At 33.4% G+C, this 25,501-nt stretch overlaps 1 protein-coding gene across 1 annotated transcript in view; it reads right to left on the bottom strand.

Annotated features, from left to right (window-relative positions):
* Positions 1-7,965: 7,965 nt before the first annotated feature.
* The window catches only part of LOC107849230, a 79,263-nt gene continuing 61,727 nt past the window's right edge, over positions 7,966-25,501 (bottom strand). The window contains 3 exon segments of the mRNA XM_047401577.1: positions 7,966-8,033; positions 8,036-8,458; positions 8,461-8,969. Of these exon segments, the coding sequence (XP_047257533.1) occupies positions 7,966-8,033; positions 8,036-8,458; positions 8,461-8,969 (1,000 nt within the window).

Here is a 25,501-nt window from a genome sequence, read left to right on the forward strand (position 1 = left end):
ATATATACACACAGAGATCACACAAATATAATACTTAGTATTAGTATAAAAATGTTTAGACATTGAAACTTTCGCTACTCTATTTTGATTGAAATGTCTTTTTGGTGTGATTGACTAATAAAAGAAATTGTTTGTACTTCTTTTTCAATATTTCAACATCATTAATGTGTATTTATGATACAGTTAAGACGTGCTCTTGAAAAGTCGAAGTAATAATACTCTAGTATACGAGTATATATGATCGAAGTTAAACAAACTATGATTACCGATTACCATACCACAAAATACCGAAACCAAACGTCAAAATACCGAACCATATCAAATTAATATGATATGATATGATAATGGTATAATATTTTTAAAAATCGAATATCGAAATTCCCTTACCGAAGTTTCAAATACCATTCCATATTATACAATGTCCACCCTTACATAACAACACAACCTAAAACAAATAAAATTTTAGTATACTTAGTTTCTTCTGCTTCTCAACTCCGAAGAAAATGGTAGGCATATTTCTTATTTTTAGTATACTTGGTTTCTTCTGCTTCTCAACTCCTAAGAAAATCATAGGCATATTTCTTATTTTTGATACTACAAACTTATGATTAGTTAGCACTCGGTGGAATTTCACTCGCATCTCCACTCAAATATTATTTATCAAAAATATTTGGATATTTATGGCCAAACGCTAATTTAGAAATAGATATGCAACAATATTTATCTAGCTTAAAAATTAATTGATAAATTATCTTTTTCTATCATTTTTATCTTTGCTATTAAATTTATTAACTAATGTTTTTCCATAATGTTAAATATATTATACTCAATGGTGATATAATAAAATTATCTTATTATTTGTTATTTTTTAAGGTATGTATCAAATTAATATTAAACAAATAAAAATGAAAGAAAAACTTATTTTTTTCATCTTATATTAGTTGGTAATTTTATTTAAAATAGGTATTTCATATTACTTGTCCACCTTACTAAATCAAGCAAATATTAATTAATTCTTCTTTTAAAGTTCCCATATAATTAATTATTTTTAGAAATATTAAAACTTATTTATAATTTTTTTTTAAAAAAAAATTAATAAAACTACTTGATTATTTATAATTTCTTACTATTTGTATAAAATGAAAAATGACATACCAAAGAATCTGATGAAAAGACAGTAATGAGGAGTCCATTTTAATTAATTTGACCTCACAAAAATTAAGGCAACCGACGAGTTCGGACAAGAGGGGTTGTCGGTGGGCTAAATTTGGAAATACCGTCACAAAACATAACCATCCTCAATGGGTGTCGAGTCTCTGGCTGATCTTCCGCCATAACCGACAAATTATTTACACATTAGCAATTAATTATCATCAATTATATTTACATTTCACCTAATTTATTCACTCAATGATAATCTTTCATTTATTGTACGTGGCATCATTTGATTTGACACCATATTTAATTAAAAGTATATATTATTAAAATTTGTTATTTAAAATAATTCTTAGATATTTGTGTAATTTTAAATTATTTCATTAAGAGTAAAAAAAGAATTTTAAAGTAAATTATTTCTAATTATAGTAAGATGACATTCTTTACTGAGCAGGCTAAAAAGAAATATAATTATAGTAAGATGACATTCTTTACTGAGCAGGCTAAAAAGAAATATGTGTCATATTAATGAGCCATTTTTTTTAGTCCATCTGTTTGATTTTATTTGTTTTAGGTTGTGTTATGTAAGGGTGGGCATGGTATGATATGGTATGATATTTGAAACTTTGGTAAGGGAATTTCGGTATTTGATTTTTAAAAACATTATACCATTATCATACCATATTAATTTGGTATGGTTCGGTATTTTGACGTTTGATTTCGGTATTTTGTGGTATGGTAATCGGTAATCATAGTTTGTTTAACTTCGATAATATATACTCGTATATTAGAGTATTATTACTTCGACTTTTCAAGAGTACGTCTTAACTGTATCATAAATACATATTCATGATGTAGAAATATTGAAAAAGAAGTACAAACAATTTCTTTTATTAGTCAATCACACCAAAAAGACATTTCAATCAAAATAGAGTAGCGAAAGTTTCAATGTCTAAACATTTTTATACTAATACTAAGTATTATATTTGTGTGAGCTCTGTGTATATATATATATATCTATATATATAAAAGTTACTTATGTAACTATATATATATTTCGGTATGGTATTCGGTATTTTGGTATGTCATTTGTAAATACCGAATACCATATCATATACCAAAAAAATTTAAAATGTATACCATATAACATACCAAATATTATAATATCAAAACTACGATATTAAAAATTTTGATTTGGTATCGTAATTCGATATATATCATACCATGCCCACCATATTATGTACATGCGCACGTCTGTTGAGAAAATCTACTTTTAGATTATATATGTGTTAAAAAATCACGATACTAATATAATATCCACTTATATATACATAGCAAAATGTATGTTGTACTGTAATGTACATGCACACATTAGTTGGAGTCAATAAATAATGGGTATATTTGTAAAAGATAAAAGTTTGGTATAAAATTTAAACTTTTAAAAGTTTTCAAAAAATGAAATTTGGCTCAAATACTAATCTTTTTTAGTATTTGAAAATTTAAATTATTTATTAAGAAAATTGCTAATAATAATAAATTGTACAACCAAATATTATTTATAAGTTTTTTCTCAAATTTTACTTAAAAAATCTATAATCAAATCGATTCTAATAATAGATAAATAAAGACGACGGATGAAGAGAGTGAAACGATAACATACGTTCCTAAGTTGGTTTTATTAGAGCGGATCCCAAGTTTCATGTTTTTTACATTGTCCTGTGCGCGTGTATTATTAACCACCTTTATCCTACACCCTTGAAAATAAGAGTCAAGGAAAGAAGTGTAAAAACAAAAACACAAAAGAAAAGAAACACACTTTCTTGTCTTATTCACTTGTCATTGGTTAACCGCATACAGGCTCATATATTGTCATTTTGTTGGAAATAAGTTATTCCGAAATAATTAATTTTGAGATTAACTATTTTAGAATTAGTTATTTCACTGTATACGTGGATAATTTATCTCATTACTAAGACATAAATGGTAGGATAAATAATTTTTTGACTAACTAATGCCTTCAATCAAACATGAAATAAATTAATTCAACATTTTATTCCGAAACTATTATAACTTATACCTCACACCAAACGACTACACTTTATTCCAGAACTATTATAAGTTATACCTCACACCAAACGACCCTTTATGTGAAAGAAAGTGAATAATATCGTGATGAAATACAACTGGAGACTAGATGTATTATGAAGCTCTTTAAAGTGAATGTTAAATTTTGAAATGATTTCCATGTATCTTGTACTAGTAGAACCCTCTTTTGAATTATTCCCTAAGTGAGAAAATAAAATACAAGGTATCATAGACAAGTAATACTAGTAGTAAAATCGAATATTACAGTTGATGGAAGAAATGTTACTTAGCTATTCTTACTTTACATGTACCACTTGCATTTGTGTTGTTAGGAAAGTTCCAGAAGTTAGTTATGTTAGTTAAGAAGGCAGCTAGGAAGATCTAAGTTAGTTAACTATTAACTAACTACCAAGTCTATAAATAGAAACACTATCTCATTCATGTAAATAGATCATTATGATTCAATAAGAAGTAACTTCTCTTGATCCTAACTTCTTCATCTTCTTTCTCTAAATTTTGTAAGTTCATCATTGATGAACTAATTTAGTTCATTAAATCCCTGTATGGACTGGTTTGTAATTCAGTTCATTAATTGTATCAAAGCCATTAAATCATCAGTGATGAACTTACAAAATTCAGTTCATTAATTCATCACTGATGAACTTACAGGTTTGTAATTCAGTTCATTAATTCAATTCATGGTATCAAAACCATATAGGTTTGTAATCTAGTTTGTGTTCCCCCTGGCTCAGGAATCCCTGTGGAAGTTCCATGTAGATCTCATCAGTGAGATCACCTTGAAAAAATGCATTGTGCAATCCATTTGGTGGATGTGTCACTGACTTGATGCAGCTAAAGCTAGTACTGTTCTGACTATGACCATCTTGACTAAAGGAGAAAATATTTCCTGATAGCCAATACCTTCTTGTTGGCTGTAACCCTTGGCTACAATCCTGGCCTTGAACCTTTCTATCTCTCTTGATGACTTGTACTTGATCTTGAAAATCCATTACAACCAATAGGTCTCTTTCCTTCAGGTAGGCTGACTACATCCCAAGTATGATTGCTTTGTAGAGCACTGATTTCAGCTTGCATTGCCTCAATCCATTTGGGACATTTGATAGCTTCTGAGTAAGTTTTAGGTTCTGTAATAATAGAGAAAACACATAAGTAATCTTGATAATGAGGATCTAATTTATCATATGACAAGTGATTAGAGATAGGATATAGTGTATTCTAGTTTTGAGTCAAAGAAACAAAGTCTTTGAGCCAAATGGGTGGCTGTTTGGTCCTTTCTGATCTCCTAGCTGGTACTGGAGCCTGAGTAGTACTCTCTTGTTGTACATGATGATCAGGGTCTTGCATCAGTTCTTGAGGTACTAGATCAACTTGGTTAGGTACCTGCTCATTTTTAGAAACTACAGAAGGTAGGTTAGTAGAGAACTCATCAGTGTAATAGCATAAGGCAGGATCTGTAGGTTGAAATAGAGGTGATTCTGCACAATTAGTCATGAAAGGAAAAACATTTTCCTTAAATACTTAATCTCTGTTTATAAAGAATGACTTAGTGATCATATCATATAGTAGGTAACCTTTTTGAACCTCAGAGTATCCTATGAATACAGTAGGTCTAGTTCTAGGACCTAGTTTATCAGACTGTTGGACAATCTTTGCATGGCATAGGCATCCTAAAACTCTCATGTGAAGTAAAGAAGGTTTTTTTGTTGTATAGTCTTTCAAAAGGTGACATTCCTATAACTGAAGATGGGAGTCTATTAATGATATAGACAGCAGTTAAGACACAATATCCCCAAAATTTGATAGGAATGTGAGCTTGAAATCTAAGTGCTCTTATGACTTCTATGATGTGTCTGTGTTTTCTCTCAGCTACACCATTCTGCTGAGGGGAATATGCACATGACCTTTGGTGAATTATACCCAAACTCTTAAAGAGATTAGTGCATATATCATTTACCAATTCAGTTCCATTGTCTGTTCTACAGATTTTAACATTTTTATTGAATTAAGTCTGAACATATATAAGAAACTGTTTAATAGTCACACAAGCATCAGACTTCAACTTTAACAGAAATACCCAAGTCATTCTAGTAAATTCATCCACAATAGTCAAGAAATATTTGTTACTATCAATTGTAGGAGTGTAATAAGGACCCTACATATCTATGTGAATCATATCAAATGCACTATCACTTTTAATACTACCAGATGGAAATGGAAATCTGACTTGTTTAGCACTAAGACACACTGAACATCTATCTATGATTCTAGTTATAGATTCAGATGTGCTAGGTAGTAGTTTACTAAGTACAATATGTGCTATATGACCAAATCTCTTATGCCAGAGATTTATTTCTAAGTTAGACATACACTCATTTTTGTTATTAGCAGCTAGCTTTGTCTGATCAGTGGTAGCCTCAGAGGTTTTATTGAGTAGATACAAGCCTTCTTCTAGTCTACCAATCTCCTTCACCTTCCCACTTGAGAGATCCTGAAAAATGCAAAAGTCAGGATAAAAGAAAACACCATAATGTAATTCACTTGTGGCTTTGGCTACAGATATCAAGTTGTATTTAAACAGTGGAAGTAAGTAAACATTTTCTAGCCTACTTCTATCAGAAATAGTGCTTGAACCAATGTGTGTGACTAGTGAGACATCTCCATTTGGAAGGTATATAATTTTAGGATTAGTTTGTTCAGTAATGGAGTCTTTGTCAAACATATTTACATCAGAAGCTTGAGACAGTACAATTTCAGAGATAACTGCTCTGAGTATGAACAGATTAAGTTCCAAAAGATCAAAGATGAGATTAATAAGTTCTGTGATTAGAATCTCGTGTGGCTTTGACGTAACCTGGTTCATTAGTTCATCTGTGATGAACTTACAGGTTTGTAATTCAGTGATGAACTGAATTAATTCATCAGTGATGAACTTACAAAATTCAGTTCCATGAACTTACAAACCTGTATGGCTTCTTATGTCTACAGGCTCATTAAATCCCTGTATGGGCTGAAACAGGCTCCAAGACAATGGAATGCTAAACTATCTGAAGCACTACTAAAGCTCAACTTCAAACAAAGCCAGTATGATCACTCTCTCTACATCAAAAGGTTGGAGCATGGAACTGTAATGATATTAATCTATGTAGATAATATGCTGGTTACAGGAGAGAGTCTAAGGCTCATTGAAGAAACAAAGCAGGCACTGCAATAAGTGTTTAAGATGAAGGACCTTGGAGAACTAAGATACTTTCTTGGAATTAAATTTGCCAGATCCAAAGAAGGTATTCTGATGAATCAGAGAAAGTACTCTCTTGAACTAATATCTGAGTTGGGACTAGCAGGATCAAAACCTATTGCTACCCCTATAGACATAATTATCAAACTGACTACAAAAGAATATGATGAACACTCAGGTTGTGATATAGGAAAGGATTCACTACTAACTGATGCAAGATCTTATCAAAAACTGATAGGAAAATTCTTGTACTTAACAGTAACCAGGCTTGACATTACTTACAGTGTTCAAACATTAAGTCAGTACCTATAACAACCCAAGAGATCTCATGTGGAAGCAGCTTTGAGAGTTGTAAAGTACATCAAATCTGAACATGGACAAGGTATTCTTATATCTAGCAAACCTATATAGAAAGTGATTGCATATAGTTATGCTGATTGCGCAGCTTGTGCTTACACAAGAAGGTCAGTTACAGGGTTCCTAATCAAACTAGGAGACTTTTTGATGTCCTGGAAATCCAAGAAACAAACTACTATATCCAGAAGTTCTGTTGAAGCAGAATATAGAAGCCTAGCCTCTACTGTGTCTGAACTCACTTGGCTACTTGGATTACTAATAGAATTAGATATCAAAGTTGATCTACCTGTTGATGTATTCAGTGACAACAAGTCAGCATTACAAATTACTACAAACCCAGTGTTTCATGAGAGAACAAAACATATAGAGATTGGTTGTCACTTCATTAGAGAAAAGATCCAACAAGGCAAAGTCAAGGCTCAATATATATCCTCTACAGACCAGCCTGCTGATCTTTCTACAAAGGGGTTGTCTAAAGCACAACATTAGTATCTCAACTCCAAGTAAGGAGTGCTGAACATATTCAGAGCACCTAAATTGAGGGGAAGTGTTGATGAAAGAAATGTTGCTTAGCTATTCTTACTTTACATGTACCACTTGCATTAGTGTTGTTAGGAAAGTTCAAAAAGTTAGTTATGCTAGTTAAGAAGGTAGTTAGGAATATCTAAGCTAGCTAACTCTTAACTAACTACCAAGTCTATAAATAGGAACACTATCTCATTCATGTAAATAGATCATTATGATTCAATAAGAAGTAACTTCTCTTAATCGTAGCTTCTTCATCTTCTTTCTCTAAATTCTGTAAGTTCATCACTAATGAACTAATTCAGTTCAATTACAAAGAGAATAATATATACAGTACAATAAATGAACAATTATTATATGTGCAATCTGATGAGGTTTATTGAATAACTTACAATTGAAAAAGAAAGCAAAGTCTTACTGTAATTGCATCATTTATTTAAAATAAAGTCTTCATAAATTACAAATTGCAATAAAGAAGAAGTAATATTTTTATTCCTTCCTTTTTTTCACTTTCTAACCAAAATAACCATTAGCTCATTAATTAATAAAAAAAGATTAATTTATGTTTTTAAAAAAAGAGATACTTTTTAACTCTTTTTACCCTCTTCACCACCTTTTTCTAAGTAAGTTTTCTTCATTCTTTTGGCTCTAGTTACAGACAAATAAGAAGAAAACACGTCACCAAAATAGCTTGAATTCTCCAACTAGTCTTAGGAGGCTGACGTAATACAGCCTTGCAAAATACCTTCATGTAATAATGAAGCCCAACAGCAAAGCCTACAAACGTTTGGACCAGTCCAATCATCTTTGTAATGGGCCTAGTTTTAGTAGAGAATACCAAAACAAGGTACATCAATAGCATTAAAAGGTACAACGCGTAAGCAAGAGTTTGTAGGAGTTGTAGGCAAATGTAGGTGGACTGCGAAGTAGCGTAGAAAAACTTAAGTGGTTCTACACCAGTGAGTAAAGAGGAAAGACAGAGAATGGTAAAGTAGATTGAGAGATAAACTTGGATGAAGATTAATAGTCTTTGGAGTGAAAAATATGCTTTGATTTTGTTAAAAATGAGTGAAACAAGATTAAAGGGATTAAAATGAATGCAAATGAAATTAAAGAGAAAATTGTAGGTGCATATTTGTTACCTACAATGGTTTTGAAGTTCTTGGTGATTTCTTTGTTAGCTTTGTTGAGGTAAACTTTTGAGGTCTTTGAGATTTTTTCCAAATCTGGTAAAAGAGTTTCTTGGAATTTGGATGGTAATTTAGTAAGACCGGACATCAAGTCATCTTTATCATTGTCTATCCAATAAGGCTATGTAGTTTCTTTCTTAGCATTTTTACTTGTGGAAGATTGGTTTTTGGATTTGGATTCATTGAGGTCTATAGTGGTGGTCACTTTAGTTGTTTTATTCTTTGGCAAAGAAGAGCCAGTTTTGGATAGATCTGAGGAAGATTTTTTAATTTTAGAGAAAGTGGTTTTGGTTGAATTTGAGTACTTGGTGGAAGTGGAATTGAGCTTTTTCAATTGGGATTTTAGTATAAGTTTCTCTTCCGGGGTAGGCTTGATGAGTATGGTTTTGGTTTTGGTTGAACTAGAAACTTAATTAGACAAAGAAAGTTTGTCTTTGCAAGCTTGGTTTGGTTCTAGATTGTAACAAAATCAGAGGAAGAAGAAGAAATCTTGGTTAATTTGGTTTGATTCTTGGAAGAGCTAGTAGATTTGATGAGCTTAGTTTGGTTCTTGGAACTAGAAAGTGAATTTATTTTGAATTTTTTCTTGATTGATTGTAGAGAATCATCATCATCAATGGTTGAAATGGATTTCTTCTTGATTGGCTTAGGAGAGTTATTATCATCAATGGTTGAAATAAACGTCTTCTTGATTGGCTTAGGAGAATCATTATCTTCAATGTTTGAAATTAGTTTCTTCTTTATTGTTTTAGAAGAGTCATCATCAATATCTAGCTCCAACATTCTTCTTCTTATTCTTGTTGATGAAGCATTGTTCTGACTTTGAGCAGAAATGAATGAAGAAGCTAATAAGACTATAAGGAAACAGAGTACTAAAAGTATCTTTGGAAAGCTACAAGTTTGTTGAGTAGAAAGTGGAGCCATATGTACTGAATTCTATGATTGATTGCTTTCCTTCTTCCTAGGCTTTGTTGAAAATTTAAATCCTCAATTAAATGATTGAATCTGAAGATCAGAAAGAATTATAAAAATGTGTGGAGGGAGGCTAGTGGGGACGGGTAATAGATATACTCCTGTTTATTTTCTTGTTAATTTGTATGTCCAGAGTTAAATGTACGAATTTTAATTAATATTTTAAACTATATTTCTTATTATATTAATATAAAAAAGATCATAATGTATAATATTTTTTGATGATTTTCAAACATTCCCCTATAAAACTTAAAATATTAAATTAACTTAATTTACTTTTAACTCTTATCAAGTGTAAAAGTAAAATTTGATAAAGTAAACATTGATCGAGGGAGTAGCTCTATTACTAGTTACTAGGGGGTTTAGGCCACAGGTGGCAAAAGAATTTTAAAATGAGGTGTAGGTGGCATAAGTCTTAATTATTAGTTAGAGATGACAATTACTTTATGATGTACTAAGAAAGTTGGGAAAGTTTTAAAATAGCCCACAAGTTTTTAGATTTACACTTTGATCCTAATGTATACCTAAAATAATGAGAAACGGAGGAAAAAAAGGCGTCTTTCTCTCTCTTCTCATCCATTGTTGCTTTCTCTCTCTTAGCGATTTTTGTTGTTAATTGTTTCTGTTTCTGCTGCTGTATTCATCATCTTCTGCTTCATCTTCTTCTTGTCGACCATTTGTTGTTGTTGTTTTTGTTGTTGGTACAACACTACTGCTGCGATCTAACCAATTTCTTAGGTTAAATTTTGTTTACTACGTCGCTTTCCACTTTGGCATTACTTCATAGGTTACTTTGGTAAGTAAAATTATAATTTTTATTTGTATTTGTCATCTGGGTACACTTCTGTTTTTCCAACAATGGATAGAACCCCGATTATAAATCTAACACAAGTGCCCACAATTTAAATAGATCAATCATCTGGTGCATCAGATGAGTAATCTGTTGCATCTGACTATTTATCTATTGTATCAAGGTGTTTATTTGTTGCACCAGACTAATTATCTGTTACATCAGAATGTTTCTTTGTTGCACCAGACTAATTATCTGTTGCAACGAATGATTAATCTATTTGAAACAACACAAATCAACCCCTGCCACAAACCCAACAGATAAATCTTGTTATTGCTACTGGATTCTAAATTATTCCTTTTTACGTCGAATCATCGAAATATTTTTTGAGAAGATAATAGACAGAATGAAAATTAAATATGGATTTAAACATCAAAGATCAAACATAATTTATTTATTAAACAAATAAAAATACATATAATAGATTAAAAGAAAAATAATTGTCTAATTATTATTATTATTATCAGCATCATCATTGCCAGCTGACCAATCTTCAACCGGAAGTAGCAACAAGGCCCTCCTCAGCCTGCGTATCTCGCGGAGCATTCTTGATCTAACTCCTCCCAATTTCCATTGCAGATCATGAAATTGATTCCGAAGTTCATTCACGGCGTCTTATAGAAAAGCAACGTCCCACACTGGGTCATCCATAATCTTATCTTCTAGAGTGTAATATGAAAGACGAGATGCAATAAATAAATAGAGTGTGTATTTAAATGAACGATTGAGTAAGGACGGACTTATTTATAGAGGATTGAATTTGAATGAGAGGCAAAAAGTTGCGACTATTCACCTCCATACATTAATTAAATTTTTGATTAAATTAAGAAAATAAATATGGTGATATAAGTCATGACTTTTCAGATTATTATTATTAATTAGTTTTACGAAGAACTATTTTTATTGAGTTGTGGCAACATATTCTATATCTGTTGCATCAGATAACACATCTGTGACAACAGATATATTATCTATTGCAACAAATATAAAATATGTTGCATCAGATAACATATCTGTTGCTACATATAATCTAACTGTTCACCTCTATTTATTAATTATATTTTTTATTAATGTGAAAAGTAATGAATTAATTAAATTAAGAAATATTGTGATAAGTCATGACTTTTCAGATTATTATTATTAATTAGTTCTTTCCAAGAGCTGCTTTTATTGAGTTGACTCGATATAGGTTGCATCAGATAAATCATCTGTGACAACAAATATATCATCTGTTGCAACCATAGTAAACTTATTGCACCAGATAATTTAATTGTTGCAACATATAATCTACTTTTTTTTAAAAAATAACTATATCATCATATCATTAATCCAAATTTGCTTACTTTTTTATTTTATAAATAAAAAAAATACCTTTTCAAATTCCTTAATAAAATAATAATCATTTTATTATATAATAAATAATTTAAAAAATAAAAATGGTGAAAAGTCACGATCAGTTATTAAAATTGTGGTTATAAATTGTGTTTATTATTTATTTCCTTATTATTTATTTACGAAATATTTTTCACATTGAATAATCGAACTCTGAGTCATGTCTTTCTTTTCACCCTCAATAACAATAATAGCTCCTTTTTTTATTAATAACCGCCAGGTGCAACATATGATCGATCTGTCGTAGCAGATTAACCTCTAACTGTTAACACAAATTGCTGCTCAATCCCTACCACCAACCGTCGACATGTTTAGAACAAGGAATAAACAGAATGATTATTATTAAATACTAAATAAGAATTAAAAATTCAAAGTCGAAAACAAAATGAAATGAAGGTTCATAGATTTTTGAATCCCTTGGGTAGATTTAATATACAAAAGGAGGAAAATAATTGCTAAAATAAAAAATATTATCTAATTATTATTACTACTATTATTATTATTGTCAATCAGACATCTTTCATTCATCCGGCAACCTTGCTCCGAAGTCAGCCAAATATCTCTCTGGAGTTCATCAATCAAAATGCCTTTAAAGTTCACATAAGGACTCGATATGAATATTGTTGTACGAATCTGGATCATCCATATTTGTAAAGAGGGACCTATTGATAAATTATTGTATCTCGGAAAGAAAAGAAAATTGTTTTAAAATAAATCTAACAGATGGGTAATTTGTTACAAAATATATTCTTTCTGTTAGATAACTTACAACATACTGGCAATATTTTTGCAACAGATGTATACATCTGTTTAATTTCTGCAACAGGTTGATCAGTGTCGTAACAGATGTCTCCAATTGATTGACAATACAAACAAATGTGTCATCTGTTACAACAAGCTAATCATATGTTTATTCAATTTAAGCCATAGATGGGCTAGGAAAAATAAGGTGCATGCAGATGGATCCACTATCATATGTGTGGGAGTTAAGTATGTATTACTGATAAGGTTATCGGGACAACACACACAAAGTACAATGTTTTTGTGAATGCAGTTTTAACCGATTAGGCATTGATCATTCAAATAAGATCTTGCATTGTACCATTAAGTTTGATGGGTTTGAAATTGATAAGGCTGAGGACCTTATAAAGATGGTGCAGATACCCTGTTACGAATTACTGACGGTTGGTGCTCATGTTTATGCATGTCAAGTTTTGAGAAGGGATCAATATTTGTCGTCACTGCAGAGAACCAATAGCGATTAAAATTAACTTTAAGTGTGCATTGGACCCTTAGAGGGCCCTCGAAGCCTTGCACTGCATCAAACAAGAATGGAAAACCAATATAGTTATTGCCTTGGCCAAAATTTATATGGTTGGGTTGCTCGCTCGGGTTGATGATTATATGCCAGAAGGTGCGATAGGAGAATGCTTTTGAGGGAAAATGGGTTGTTGATGGAAGACTATATCATCTGAGAGCTAATTTAAGAAGAGACACAGGGTAGAAAGTAACTTCTAATGAATATGGCCGATGGAATTATCTTAACAGATGCGAAATCTAAATCAAGAGAAAATATGAAAGTGCATCCGATAATGTAATTTCGTCTGTTGTGTCTCTAAAAGAAAAACAATGTAGATGGACACTTTTCTAGGGAGCTGCATGGTCGGGATTATCACTTAGGTAGAAAATAGGAGAAGACCAACAAAGCAGCCTCACGGGCATCGAGGGTAGAAATGATGTTCAGCAAGTCTAGAAAACTTACGCTAACAACAACTGCAGTGAAAATAAGAAAAGTAAGCGAAGGCGGCAATTTTTGAATTTTAAATTTTATCCCATCTTCTTGTTTGTGTTTCCGATCAGGTCTACTGTCGTTGACCTGATTGGAACCACAAACGAGATTGAAAGGCAAATAGAGTATCATTGCTTCCTTAGCAATATGGTTATAATTGATTGTATTTTCTTGCCTTGACATACTTTCAACATTCCTTGGAGAAGATCAGATGCTTGCTATAGTATGTGAATCCCGATAATTTTCAAGCTTGCCTCCAGCTTGTTGATTCTGTATTGAAGCTGGTCATTACTGTCTTCGAAGTTGGTAAGGAGTTTCTCATCTCTTGTGAGCTCGATCAGGAACACTACCTTCAAAGTTGTGGCATTCTAGAAGTCCTTCAGAACACTTTCTCTTCAGAAGCTTAAAAGGACACATGAAGGGTCGCTATGTTTGTTTTAGGTCAAAATATGTTGATGCACATTGAAGATGTGGTCCCAACAATTGAACAAAACACTTTTATCGAGCGTTGCTCCATGCATATTGCTCAACCAATTTGATAAATTAGTAAGCATGGAGTTACGTAGCATGTGATTTAAACCGGTTCTACCAAGCCTATCAAATATTATGTAACTTTAGCTCATTACCCTATTAAAACAATATGCCCGAGTTAGTGCACATAGAAAAAAAGCCCAATCTGTCAGCCTTTCTACTGATCACTCTTCTCCAATATAGATAACAAGATATCTGCTATGCGAAAGTCTACACCATCGCCAGACATGATTTCCTGGGAACATGTCTGGCAATGGTGTAGACTTTTGCGTAGCAAATATCTTATCATCTATATTAGAGCTGAGTAATTAGCAGAAAGGCTGAGAGATTGAGGTCATTTGATTTGTGCCCTAACTCGGTCATATTTTTTTAATAGAGTAATGAGCTTAGAGTTACGTAATGTTTGATAGGCTTTGTAGAGCCGGTTTAGATCACACGCTACGTAACTCCATGCATACTAATTTATCAAATTGGTTGATCAAGATTCATGGAGCAACGCTAGATAAAAGTATGTTGTTCAACTTTTGGGACGACATCTTCAACGTGCATCAACACATTTTGACCTAAAACAAACACAGAGACCCTCCATGTATCCTTTAAGGATTCTGAAGAAAGTGTTCTGAAGGACTTCTATAATGCCATAACTTTGAAGGTAGTGTTCCTGATCTAGCTCACAGGAGATAAGAAACTCTTTACCAACTTTGAAGAGGGCAACGACCAGCTTGAATACAGAATCAACAAGCTGGAGGCAAGATTGAAATTATCGGGATTCACATACTATAGCAAACATCTGATCTTCTCCAAGGAATGTTAAAAGCATGTCAAGGCAAGAAAACACAATCAATTATAACTATACTGCTAAGGAAGTAATGATACTCTATTTGCCTTTCAATCTCGTTTGTGGATCCGTTCAGGTCAATGACAGTGGACCTGATTGAAAACACAAACAAGAAGGCATGGGATGAAATTTAAAATTCAGAAATTTACCACCTTTGCTTAGATTCCTCATTTTAACTGCAGTTTCTATTGGTATAAGTTTTCTAGACTTGATGTACGTCATTTCTACCCTCGATGCTCGTGAGGCTTCTTTGCTGGTCTTCTCCTATTTCCTATCTAGGTGATAATCTCGACCACGCAGCTCCCTAGTAAAGTGTCCATCTGCATTGTTTTTCTTTCAGAGACACAATAGATGAAATTACATTACCGGATACACTTTATATTTGCACTTGATTTAGATCTCGCATCTGTTAAGATAATTCCACCGGCCAAATTCATTAGAAGTTACTTTCTACCCTATGTCTCTTCTTTAATTAGCTCTCAGATGATATAGTCTTCCGTCAACCACCCATTTTCCTTCGAAAGCATTCTCCTACCGCATATTTTGGCATAAAATCATCACCCCGAGCGAGCGACCCAGCCATATAAATTTTGTCCATGGCAATAAATATATTAGTTTTTCATTCTTATTAGATATGGTGCTAAGCTTCAAAGGCTCTCTAAGGGTCCAATGCACCCTAAAAGTTAGTCCAATCGCTATTGAATCTCTTTATAATGACAAAAAAATTAGATTCCTTCACAATGCTTGACAAATAAACATGAGCAACAACCGACATTAAATCTTAACAGGCTATCAGAACCATATTCATGGTCCCTCAGCCTTATCAGTTTGGACTTACCAAATTAACTGTCAAATTGCAGACATTTTGTTTGAACGATCTATGACTAATCAGTAAAAACATCATTCATAAAATCAGTGCACTCTATGTGTGTTTCCACGATAAAATTATCAGTAATACGTACCTCCTACATATGAAGTGGTTCTATCTATAAGCAACTTATTCCTCCGATCCCATCTTTACTGCAGCCTCTTGATATAGTCCGTCAAAAGTTAATCAACTGTCAGTTCCTTATATCTATAAGGAAGAGGAAAAAAATTAATGTCACAAAAAGAACATTGTCCATTGCATCAGATGTAGAGTCTGTTGCAACAGATGTGGAGTCTATTGCAATAGATAGGGAGTCTGATAGAATACATCAAACCAACCTTTCTGGTGATTTTATTTGTTCCAACAGTTTCTTCATCTGTTGCAACATCAACAACAGCATAAACATCAACAAAAAAGAAACAACATTTGTTCTAACAACATGATCAACAACAAAGAAGCAACATCCTTTGTGCCAGAACCATCAACAACACCACAAGTTCCAACAATGCCAACCCCACCAATAACATTAATAACTGCATCAACAATAATGAAACAAACAAAATACATACAAAAAAATGATACTGCCAACAAGGCTTTTAAACTTCTCCCAACATATGACCTTTTTCTCATATTGTAATAAAATTCTTGAATTGTTTATTCAACACTTACAAGTTCCTTAATTTTTTTTAGTAAATATAATATGGGTAAATAGTAATTAAATAAAAAATAGATTTAAATAACATGCAAAGAAGAATACGAGAATGAAAGAGCAATAATGAATCATACCTTAATATCAAAAAGGGGATCAAAACAGAAATTTAAGTCGAGGAATGATATGAATGGGTTTAGATTCGAAAAGATCTTTATGAGAAGAGAAGAGAAAAGAGAGAAAAAAGTCTATGACCCTAAAGAGGAGAGAGAAAAACATGAGAGTTGAATAAAATAAACTGCAGCTGAAGAAAGACATGAGATAATTTCTATAGATGTATTGTGTACGTAGACGTGGTGGTTTTCAATATTCATTAATTAATATTCATTAATTTTATTAATAATTTGAGGGTCACGAGGAAGACTAAGACTACTGACATTTAAAAGACAAGACAAAACTGCTCAATGAACTCACTTTTGAGATATCCAAAAAATATTTTTTACCGCCTTTACTAGTAAGTACTACTACTTGATATTGTTTACTCGGATCAGAAGCTTCTTGCTTTAAAATTAAAAGAGATAAAAATATTTTCAAACATATATGTCATCTGTTGCAACATATATAAATATCTGTTTAGAAATCCGAATAGCTCAGTCAACTGTTACAACAGATATAAATATCTGTTTAAAAATTCCAAAATCTCAGTCATCTGTGACAACAGATAAAAATGTTTATTTGATAATTAATAAAATCAGATATGTCACCTGTTACAATAGATATAAATATTTTTTTGAAAATTTCCAACAGCGTAGTCATCTGTCATAATAGATGCAAATATCTATTTGATAATTAAATCAGATATGTCATCTGTTGCAACATATATTTACTTGTTTGAAAATTTTCAACATCTTAGTCGTTTGTTGCAACAGATTTCATAGCAATTGATTTAGGTGGAACTAGGGATGAATGAATGAGCTTGTAAGGTCAACTACAAATCCAATCAAGTCTTTGCAATTGCATGGCGTTGGTATTGTATTCATACCAACCTGAGTCATCGATCGATCAGTCTGAGTTGAAATGAGTTCTCATCAACTCAATGTTAGGATAGTGATAGTACCAATTTGATTTAGGTGGAACTAGGGATGAATGAGTGAGCTCTTAGGATCAACTACAAATCTAATTGACTTTTTACAATTGCATGGCATTGGTATTGCGTTCATCTCGACCCGAGTCGTCGATGGATCACTCTGAGTTGAAATGAGTTCTCATCAACTCAATGTTAGGATAGTGATAGTACTTAAATTGATTTAGGTAGAACTAGGGATGAATGAGTGAGCTCACAGGGTCAACTACAAATCCAATTGAGTCTTTGCAATTATATGCCGTTGGTATTGTGTTCATCCTGACCCGAGTCATCGATAGATCACTCTGAGTTGAAATGAGTTCTCATCAACTCAATGTTAGGATAGTGATAGTACCTAAGTTGACTTAGGTGGAACTAGGGATGAATGAATGAGCTCGCAGGGTCAACTATAAATCCAATCGAGTCTTTGCAATTGCATAGCGTTGGTATTGCGTTCATGCCGACCCGAGTTGTCGATCGATCACTCTGAATTGAAATGAGTTCTCATCAACTCAATATTAGGATAGTGATAGTACCTAAGTTGATTTAGGTGGAACTAGGGATGAATAAATAAACTCCCAGGGTCAACTACAAATCTAATCGAGTCTTTGCAATTGCATGGCGCTGGTATTGCGTTCATCCCGACCTGAGTCATAGATCGATCACTCTGAGTAGAAATGAGTTCTCATCAATTCAATGTTTTAAAAACTATATCTTTTAAAATTTTTAAAATTAATTAAGATCAATTCGGACCAAATTAGTAATTTCAAAACATGTCATTCTTTTCCAAAATTATAAATCAACCCATACAAATCATCCATTTGCGCAAAAAACTTTTTATTTCAAATCTTAAGTTCTCACTCTTTTCTCTCTCTCTCTCTCAGGGTGTCCTCTTCCTCTCAATAATACAAACAATACAAACAACAACTACTCAACATATTGCTCAACCCTTCAAAATAGGTCGATTTTCTTCCCATTTACGAATACATATAGTTATTTTTTTTGACTTCATTCCTGCTTGTATGCATTGTTTTCTCTATCTTCACGTGTAACAGAGTTTGAGAAGAGTTCTACATTTGTTCTTTATTCTAAAAAAATAGGGTTTTTTAGTTAGTGATAAAAAAGAAGACTTTTAGTTGTATTATCTTCGAGAATGGGTTAACAATTTTGAGTTTTGATGCTACAAAAGAAGGAAGCACCCGAGAAAACCCTAGTTTTTCTCTCAGTGTTTTGTTGACTATCGTGGTATTATTGGATGGTGTTTATGGTATTGTTGGTGGCTGTTGTTGGTGGTGTTGGTATTTGTGTTTTTGGCGGTGGTGTCGGTGGTTTAGGTGTTGGTATTGGTGGCATTGGTGGTGGTCTTGGTGGAATTGGTTATGGCATTAGTTGTGGTGGTGGTGGTCCATCTGTTGCAACGGGTGAAAGATCTGTTGGGAGATATTAAATAGGTCTTCAAACAGATTCCCCATCTGTTTCAACTGATGGGTTATCCGTTGGAGTATTTTCTTGTAATGTGGCAGAGAATAATTTATTAAAATTTCTCCACCTGTTGAAACAGGTGGAATATCTGTGGGGAGATATTAAATAGGTCTTCAAATAGATTCGGGTTTCCCATCTGTTCCAACTAATGGGTTGTCCGTTGGAGTATTTTTTTTGTTTATGTGGTAAGAATAATTTATTGAAATTTGTCTCACCTTTTTTATAAAAATTCTGCAGACATCAAATACAACGTATTTTTTATTTTTCTTTTATTTGTAGTTAAAAAATATCTCCCAAAAGAAAAGAAACAGAAAGTGAAGAAAGTGGATCAACTTCCGATCACCAAACAAAAATGGCTAGAGTACAGATAGATTCGGAGGAACTTCCAGAACAATCTCAGTCAGGGCAAAATAAAGACGAGGAAAGTGATAACTCCTCCTCACCAATAGGGCATGAAATAATATTGAAATTCCAGCATAATTCTGTCAAAACCATTAGTATTGACAAGTTTCGAGTTGCGGTGCCGATGAATAACCCTAATACAGTATTTGGTTATCTTGTACTTAAATGTCAGTTGGGGAAACCTTTTAATGAACTTAGGAGTATTATGAAGAAGGAAAACATAGATGGACTTTTTAAGAAGAGCTGTTTTACACACTTTCTTGAGCTGTCTGGGCCCCGCCCTCTTCATTTCCTAATAATCATAGTATATGGCCTTCTCAAGTGCAAGATCATGTATGCAGGGGATGATGGAGGTCCGAAGGAGGGCATAAATAAGATGGATGAAGTCTAGATCAACTACTGTGGCATGTCGGTTTGTTTTGGATTGAAAGAGTTTGCCATTGTGACGGGCTTGAGATGCGATCGTCCAGAAGAACCTGCCATCAAGAAAACACCCCACAAAGGGTCCAACAAACGCAAGGTAAAAAAAGATGGGTTGTTGGGCATTGTTGGACCTAGCTACAAAGTTAAGGATTTGATAGCAGATCTCAAGAATAAAGACATACCAAAGCACTACAAGGAGAAATTATGCTTAATTTGGTTTGTACATTCTGTTCTATTGGCAAGTGATGTCAAGAAAGTCATAGAACGTGATTTATTGGTGCTTGCTGATGATTTTGGGAGATTCAACGACTATCCCTGGAGCTACGACAGCTACTACTTGACTGTCAAATATTTACTAAAAGAGCTAAAGCCAAAGATGACCACATTATATGGCTTTCCTTAGGCTTTCATAGTAAAATTGGTCACTATTTTTACTCATTCATTAATTTCTATTGAATATACTTGTGACTTTTTTTTTTGCTTGCTTCCTGTTTACAATTTTTAGGCTTGGGCATGTGAAGCCATTTCTCCCATTCGAAAGCATTTCACGGATTACCCGGATAAGGTTTCTCATCCAAAGATCCTCAGGTGGTTGGCTACCATAGAGAGCAACAAAAAAAATATTAATGAGGCTGATCTCTTTAACCCTCCAGATGATGTAGTACGTCTTTTTTCAACTAAAATAATTTGCCTCAAAGAAAGATATTAAAACAAATGTTCCATCTATTGCAAGAGATTACCCATCAACTACAACAGGTGCAATGGGTAATCTGTTGAAATAGACGATTCATATTTCACAACAGATTAACCATATGTTGCTCTGTTCTCTAAACCTTACTCAACAGATTACCCATGTAATATAAATTATGCAACAGATAGGTATTCTGATGCAACATATTATTAATCTATTTTAACATACAGATCAGCTATTGTGGTAGCTAGATCATCTATTGCATAAGTTGGCTGTGTTAACATAACCCGAGCCTCATGTAACCCAACTAACTGCAAATTATTATTATATGATTTAAATTCCTCCTGTCATTTTTTATAGGTTGTGCATCCTTGGATCGTGCCTACCATTGATGAGCTGGGGAAGACTTCTTTTCTTACTCTGGGTTTTGTTGATACAAAAGAATACTCAACGATGGAGTTAATAAAGAAGGAATTGGATGGAGCAATATCCATAAGAAGAGCAGTTAGGCAAGGTCAGTCTAATGTTGAAGCTCTTCACGACCTAACTCAAACTGCAACAGATCCGGGTGCTTCTTCTGGGGGTGTTAATAGTGGAGTTGTTTATGATGAGGGCAGCCATCCTGTTTCTGCTTCTGCTGCCAGTCATGATTATGAGCATATTGGTGCTAAAAAAAATAAATATATTTGAAAACACCCCTTGCGCAGGTCCTCCCTCTCACCCCTACACCGGTCCCTCCCACCCTTATAGTGGTCCCTCTTACTCCTCTTCACCCTTATGTTCTCATTGGAAATATAAAGTGTGCAAGTGCAGAGAGGATAAACTCCTCGATAAGCTAGAGGCTATTGCTAAAGCTATTGAGGAGCTAAAATCTAGGAGGGGTGTCATACCATCCAACGAGGTGATGGAGCCATACACTCCTATGGTAGAGGTTAGGAGGAAGAGAATAAAAATTAGACAAATTCTCTCCATTCTGAAATCAGCAAAAAATACAAATCCTCCCGCTCCAATAGTTGTTGAAGTTTAGGGGCCGTCGAAGAAGGTGGACATATTTGTGGCGCTTTCAAGGAAAAGAAGAAGGAACTAGAAGAATTCATCAAGATGAAGGTTAAAAAAAGAATACACCATGCATTCATTTGCCGCCAAAGATTTCTTGAATATAACAAATATGTGCTTGTGGTATGAGGACAAGGTAAGTTTACTTTTGCTAACCTACCCTTCCAATCTACTCCATGAAGTAGAATATATGCAGAAAATGTGTAATCTGTTGCAACAGCTTGATATTCTGTTGCAAGATAATACACATCTGTTGCATAAGTTGCGTTGGCTGGGTAATCTGTGAACTGATTCAGAGAACCCTCTGCATCGGATTCTTTTCACTATATTTTTATTCTTTACAATTACTAACCTATTTAAAAATTATCTTCTTAAACCACATTATGTTGATGAAATTCTCCGCTTCATGAGGGGCAGGCAATTACCGTACCCAGATGCTTATGATGCTGCTGACAGGATAATGGACCTCAGCTTCTACAATAATTTCAAAGATAGGTACGCTGATCTTCGTAATCTAGATAATTCCGGTGGGCTGGGATTTGATTAATTAGTTTCTATGTTCCAATGGGATGAAAAAGTAATTAAATATGTTAGAGGGAAGAGGCCATATCCACACGGCAAGAGCTGAACCAAGACAAAGAAAATCCTTGCAGTCATGAATATGGATATCACCCATTTTCTCACTATTGAGATACTAATATATGAGGGAAATATTAAGGTTTATGACTAAAACTTACCTGTGTTCAGCGAGAAGATGTTTTTAACCCACATGCAGCCACTCTTAAAGTTGTTGCCCAAGTTATTGGCGTAGAGTAAGCTGATGGATCATTTGCTTGCTGAAGTCTTAGAGAAGGAATCATGGGTTTTCGAAGGTCAAAATAAGAACATCCAACTCCCAAAAAATACAACGGGTGCAGCGTGCGGGCCGTACTCGCTTGCATATATAGAGTATTTGCTGACCGGTACATAAATGACCGGTGTGTGCGACACCATTGTAGGAAAGATGCAATGGTTTGGGAATATGAGGTACTAACTAAATGGTTGGAGCCCGTGTATAAAAAAGAACATGTACAAATATAGAGACGAACACGATAACAAATTTTTATTTCAAGCCAATTCACTATACATATAGGGGAAGTAATTTTTATGTCTGGCAAATTTGAATTTTTATAATGCAACAGATTTTATATCTTTTGTAACAGATATAGTACCTGTTGTGATAGATTGATTATCTGTTGGAATAGGTTGGTCATCTGTTGCGTTATGCAGATGTTCCCCGTCTGTCTGTCGTAACAGATTTATGATCTGTTGGAATAAATAACTTATCTTTTGCAATGATCGGTAATCTATTGGAGCAAATAAAAAAAGTAGGAAGGCCTGTTATATAATTTTCAGTAGATGACCTACGTGTTGCATCTCATGTTGCAACATATGTCTAAATCTGTCTGATAAGATATGTTATCTGTTGTAGCAGATGTATTATCTGTTGCAATATTTGAATCTAGTAATCCATTTTAATTAACATGTTCAAAACTCAGAATTAATTATATTCATAGACAGAATAAAATAAATCGAAGCCTTCGAAAATTACATGAAATAAAATAACTCAACAAATAAATGAAATGTAAAAAAATTATTATTACAAACGATCTACTCTACAAATAAATCAACATGTTAAACCAAAGAGGATAGGTTATTACATTGATGGACTCGAGCTATAAAGATCTAATCAATATGGACAAGTTGTTCTTCATCTAGTGCTATGGAATTCGCTTTGGTAGTCATGGATCTTTAATGTCGGTTGTATATGACTTCTGAGCTTTTGCTTCTTCATATTTCCATAAAAGAGCAGCATATCTTTTACTGAGTAATCCGGCATCAAGTCTATCATTTGGTACTTGTAATCCATATCATGCAGTTCATGCAAGCATTGTGAAATTTATTAAATGAAACTAAATCATGACACTTAAACTTATAGGATACCAATGGTTTGTTGAGAAATTCCATCAATATATTGTACATTAAATGGATTAACCATTTTATCCAGATATGCTTCAATGTCGACCAATCAGTATGAACCTTTTGATCTAAGAATCCACTCATATCAAGGTAAGTAGGCAATATTTTGGCCAGCTTTTGTATCTCAAACGATGGCCCAGAATATCTCCTTCGCGACATCGAATCATAAACTCAAATGCGCCTCTCTTTTAGAATGACAACAGCCAACACCCAATGGAATTCATCACCATAATTGATTGGGATGTACACTTCGTCGACCAAATGGCAAGGTAAGCCAGCCGGAATGCTAAAACCTTTGATGATTTGATTAGGCATTCCTCGTTTTGGGAAAATTTTGGCTGCTGTTGACAATACCTATCGTAGGCATTATTGATGTAAACTTTGTACAAACAATTGCCTTTTGTGTATCTGTATTGTTCTTGTGTTTGCAACTTGGCCTTCTTTTGGAGGTAGTAAAAAATGACATTGATATGCTGCACATATTATCAAACATTTCAGATTACGTGATGAAGAAATCAATACACAGATACAATTAAATAAAGTATTAATTAATAGTAATATGTATGACTTTTAAACCTCATCATTCCAGTAAGTTTGGGTCTGTGACATCAAATAGAACTAATTCTTCGTTCCGAAATGTGCAACAACAAAGTCGAACATATCAAAACCAAGACTCGATTCGTTCACTTTGTAGCACTCGTCATTTTATTTTCTACATGATGATTTATATGTGTTAATGTCAGGTTCTTACAACAAGAACTGTATAAACCAATATCCATAAAATTAATTTATGTACCTGCCGGTATGATACTTTAATAGCCCATCGACAATCTATTCTAAATAGTCGTTGATCAACTGTATTAGTTTTTTTGGAGCCTCGTCTGAGATGTTGAACCCTTCAAATGGGTAATTCTTCCGTTCTCCCAAACTGACAGGCTCTACTTTTTCTTCATCTTTGGAAGCAGTTGATGGATTATGAACTGTCATATTATGATCTTCGGCAGTAGCTGTGATATCCACCTGGAAAGCCAGAATTGTCAATGCTAAGTAGAGATATACAATAGATTTTCCATCTGTTGCAACAGATGATTCTTATATTGCATCAGATGAATTATCTGTCGGGATGAATTCAAACAGGTAAATCAGAGTAGTTCGATAATTTTGAACAAATGACCCATTTGTTGCAACATAAGATTCATCTATTGAAACAAATAATGAATATGATGCAACAGGTTAGACAACAGTTGCAATAGATGTATACATCTGTTTGATAATTTTCAGCAGATGTATTATCTGTTGAAATAGATATGTGCTTGTTTGTTTTTTGGAACAGATGATGTACATTCATCTTCTTCAGCTTATGCTGCTCTTTCGTGGCCCTTGCACACTGAACATCGGTGTAAGACAAAGATAGAGGCATTGCAATCTTGCTTTTTTTTATGATTGATGATGCCTTGGAAGTGTCTTTCCTTCTCCTCTTAGCCGTCTTGATCTCTAGTGGAGTTTCTGGATATGGAATCCTCTTTGATGGAATGACACCCCTCTTGGATTTCATTTCATTTATAGAAGCAGTTAGTGCATTAATAGCACTAATCACTCCATCATGTTTCGCCTTGCATCTTGACATTTTCATGAAGAACATTCGCTAGATGTAGTAAAATCTGAAGAAAAATCTATGCAACCTTTATAATCATAATCATAATGGCTTGTTGTTTCAAAAACTGTAAGAGGAGCATCATTAGACCCACCCTCCAAAATTATTTTTCTTGTGATGGCTGTTGCTCCAAACAATTCCATTTTTATTCCATTAACAACCTTAGGGTTCGATAAAGTTTACACAGACCGTAA

The sequence above is a fragment of the Capsicum annuum genome, chromosome 12 (assembly GCF_002878395.1).
Source record: "Capsicum annuum cultivar UCD-10X-F1 chromosome 12, UCD10Xv1.1, whole genome shotgun sequence".
In the NCBI taxonomy this organism is placed as follows: domain Eukaryota; kingdom Viridiplantae; phylum Streptophyta; class Magnoliopsida; order Solanales; family Solanaceae; genus Capsicum; species Capsicum annuum.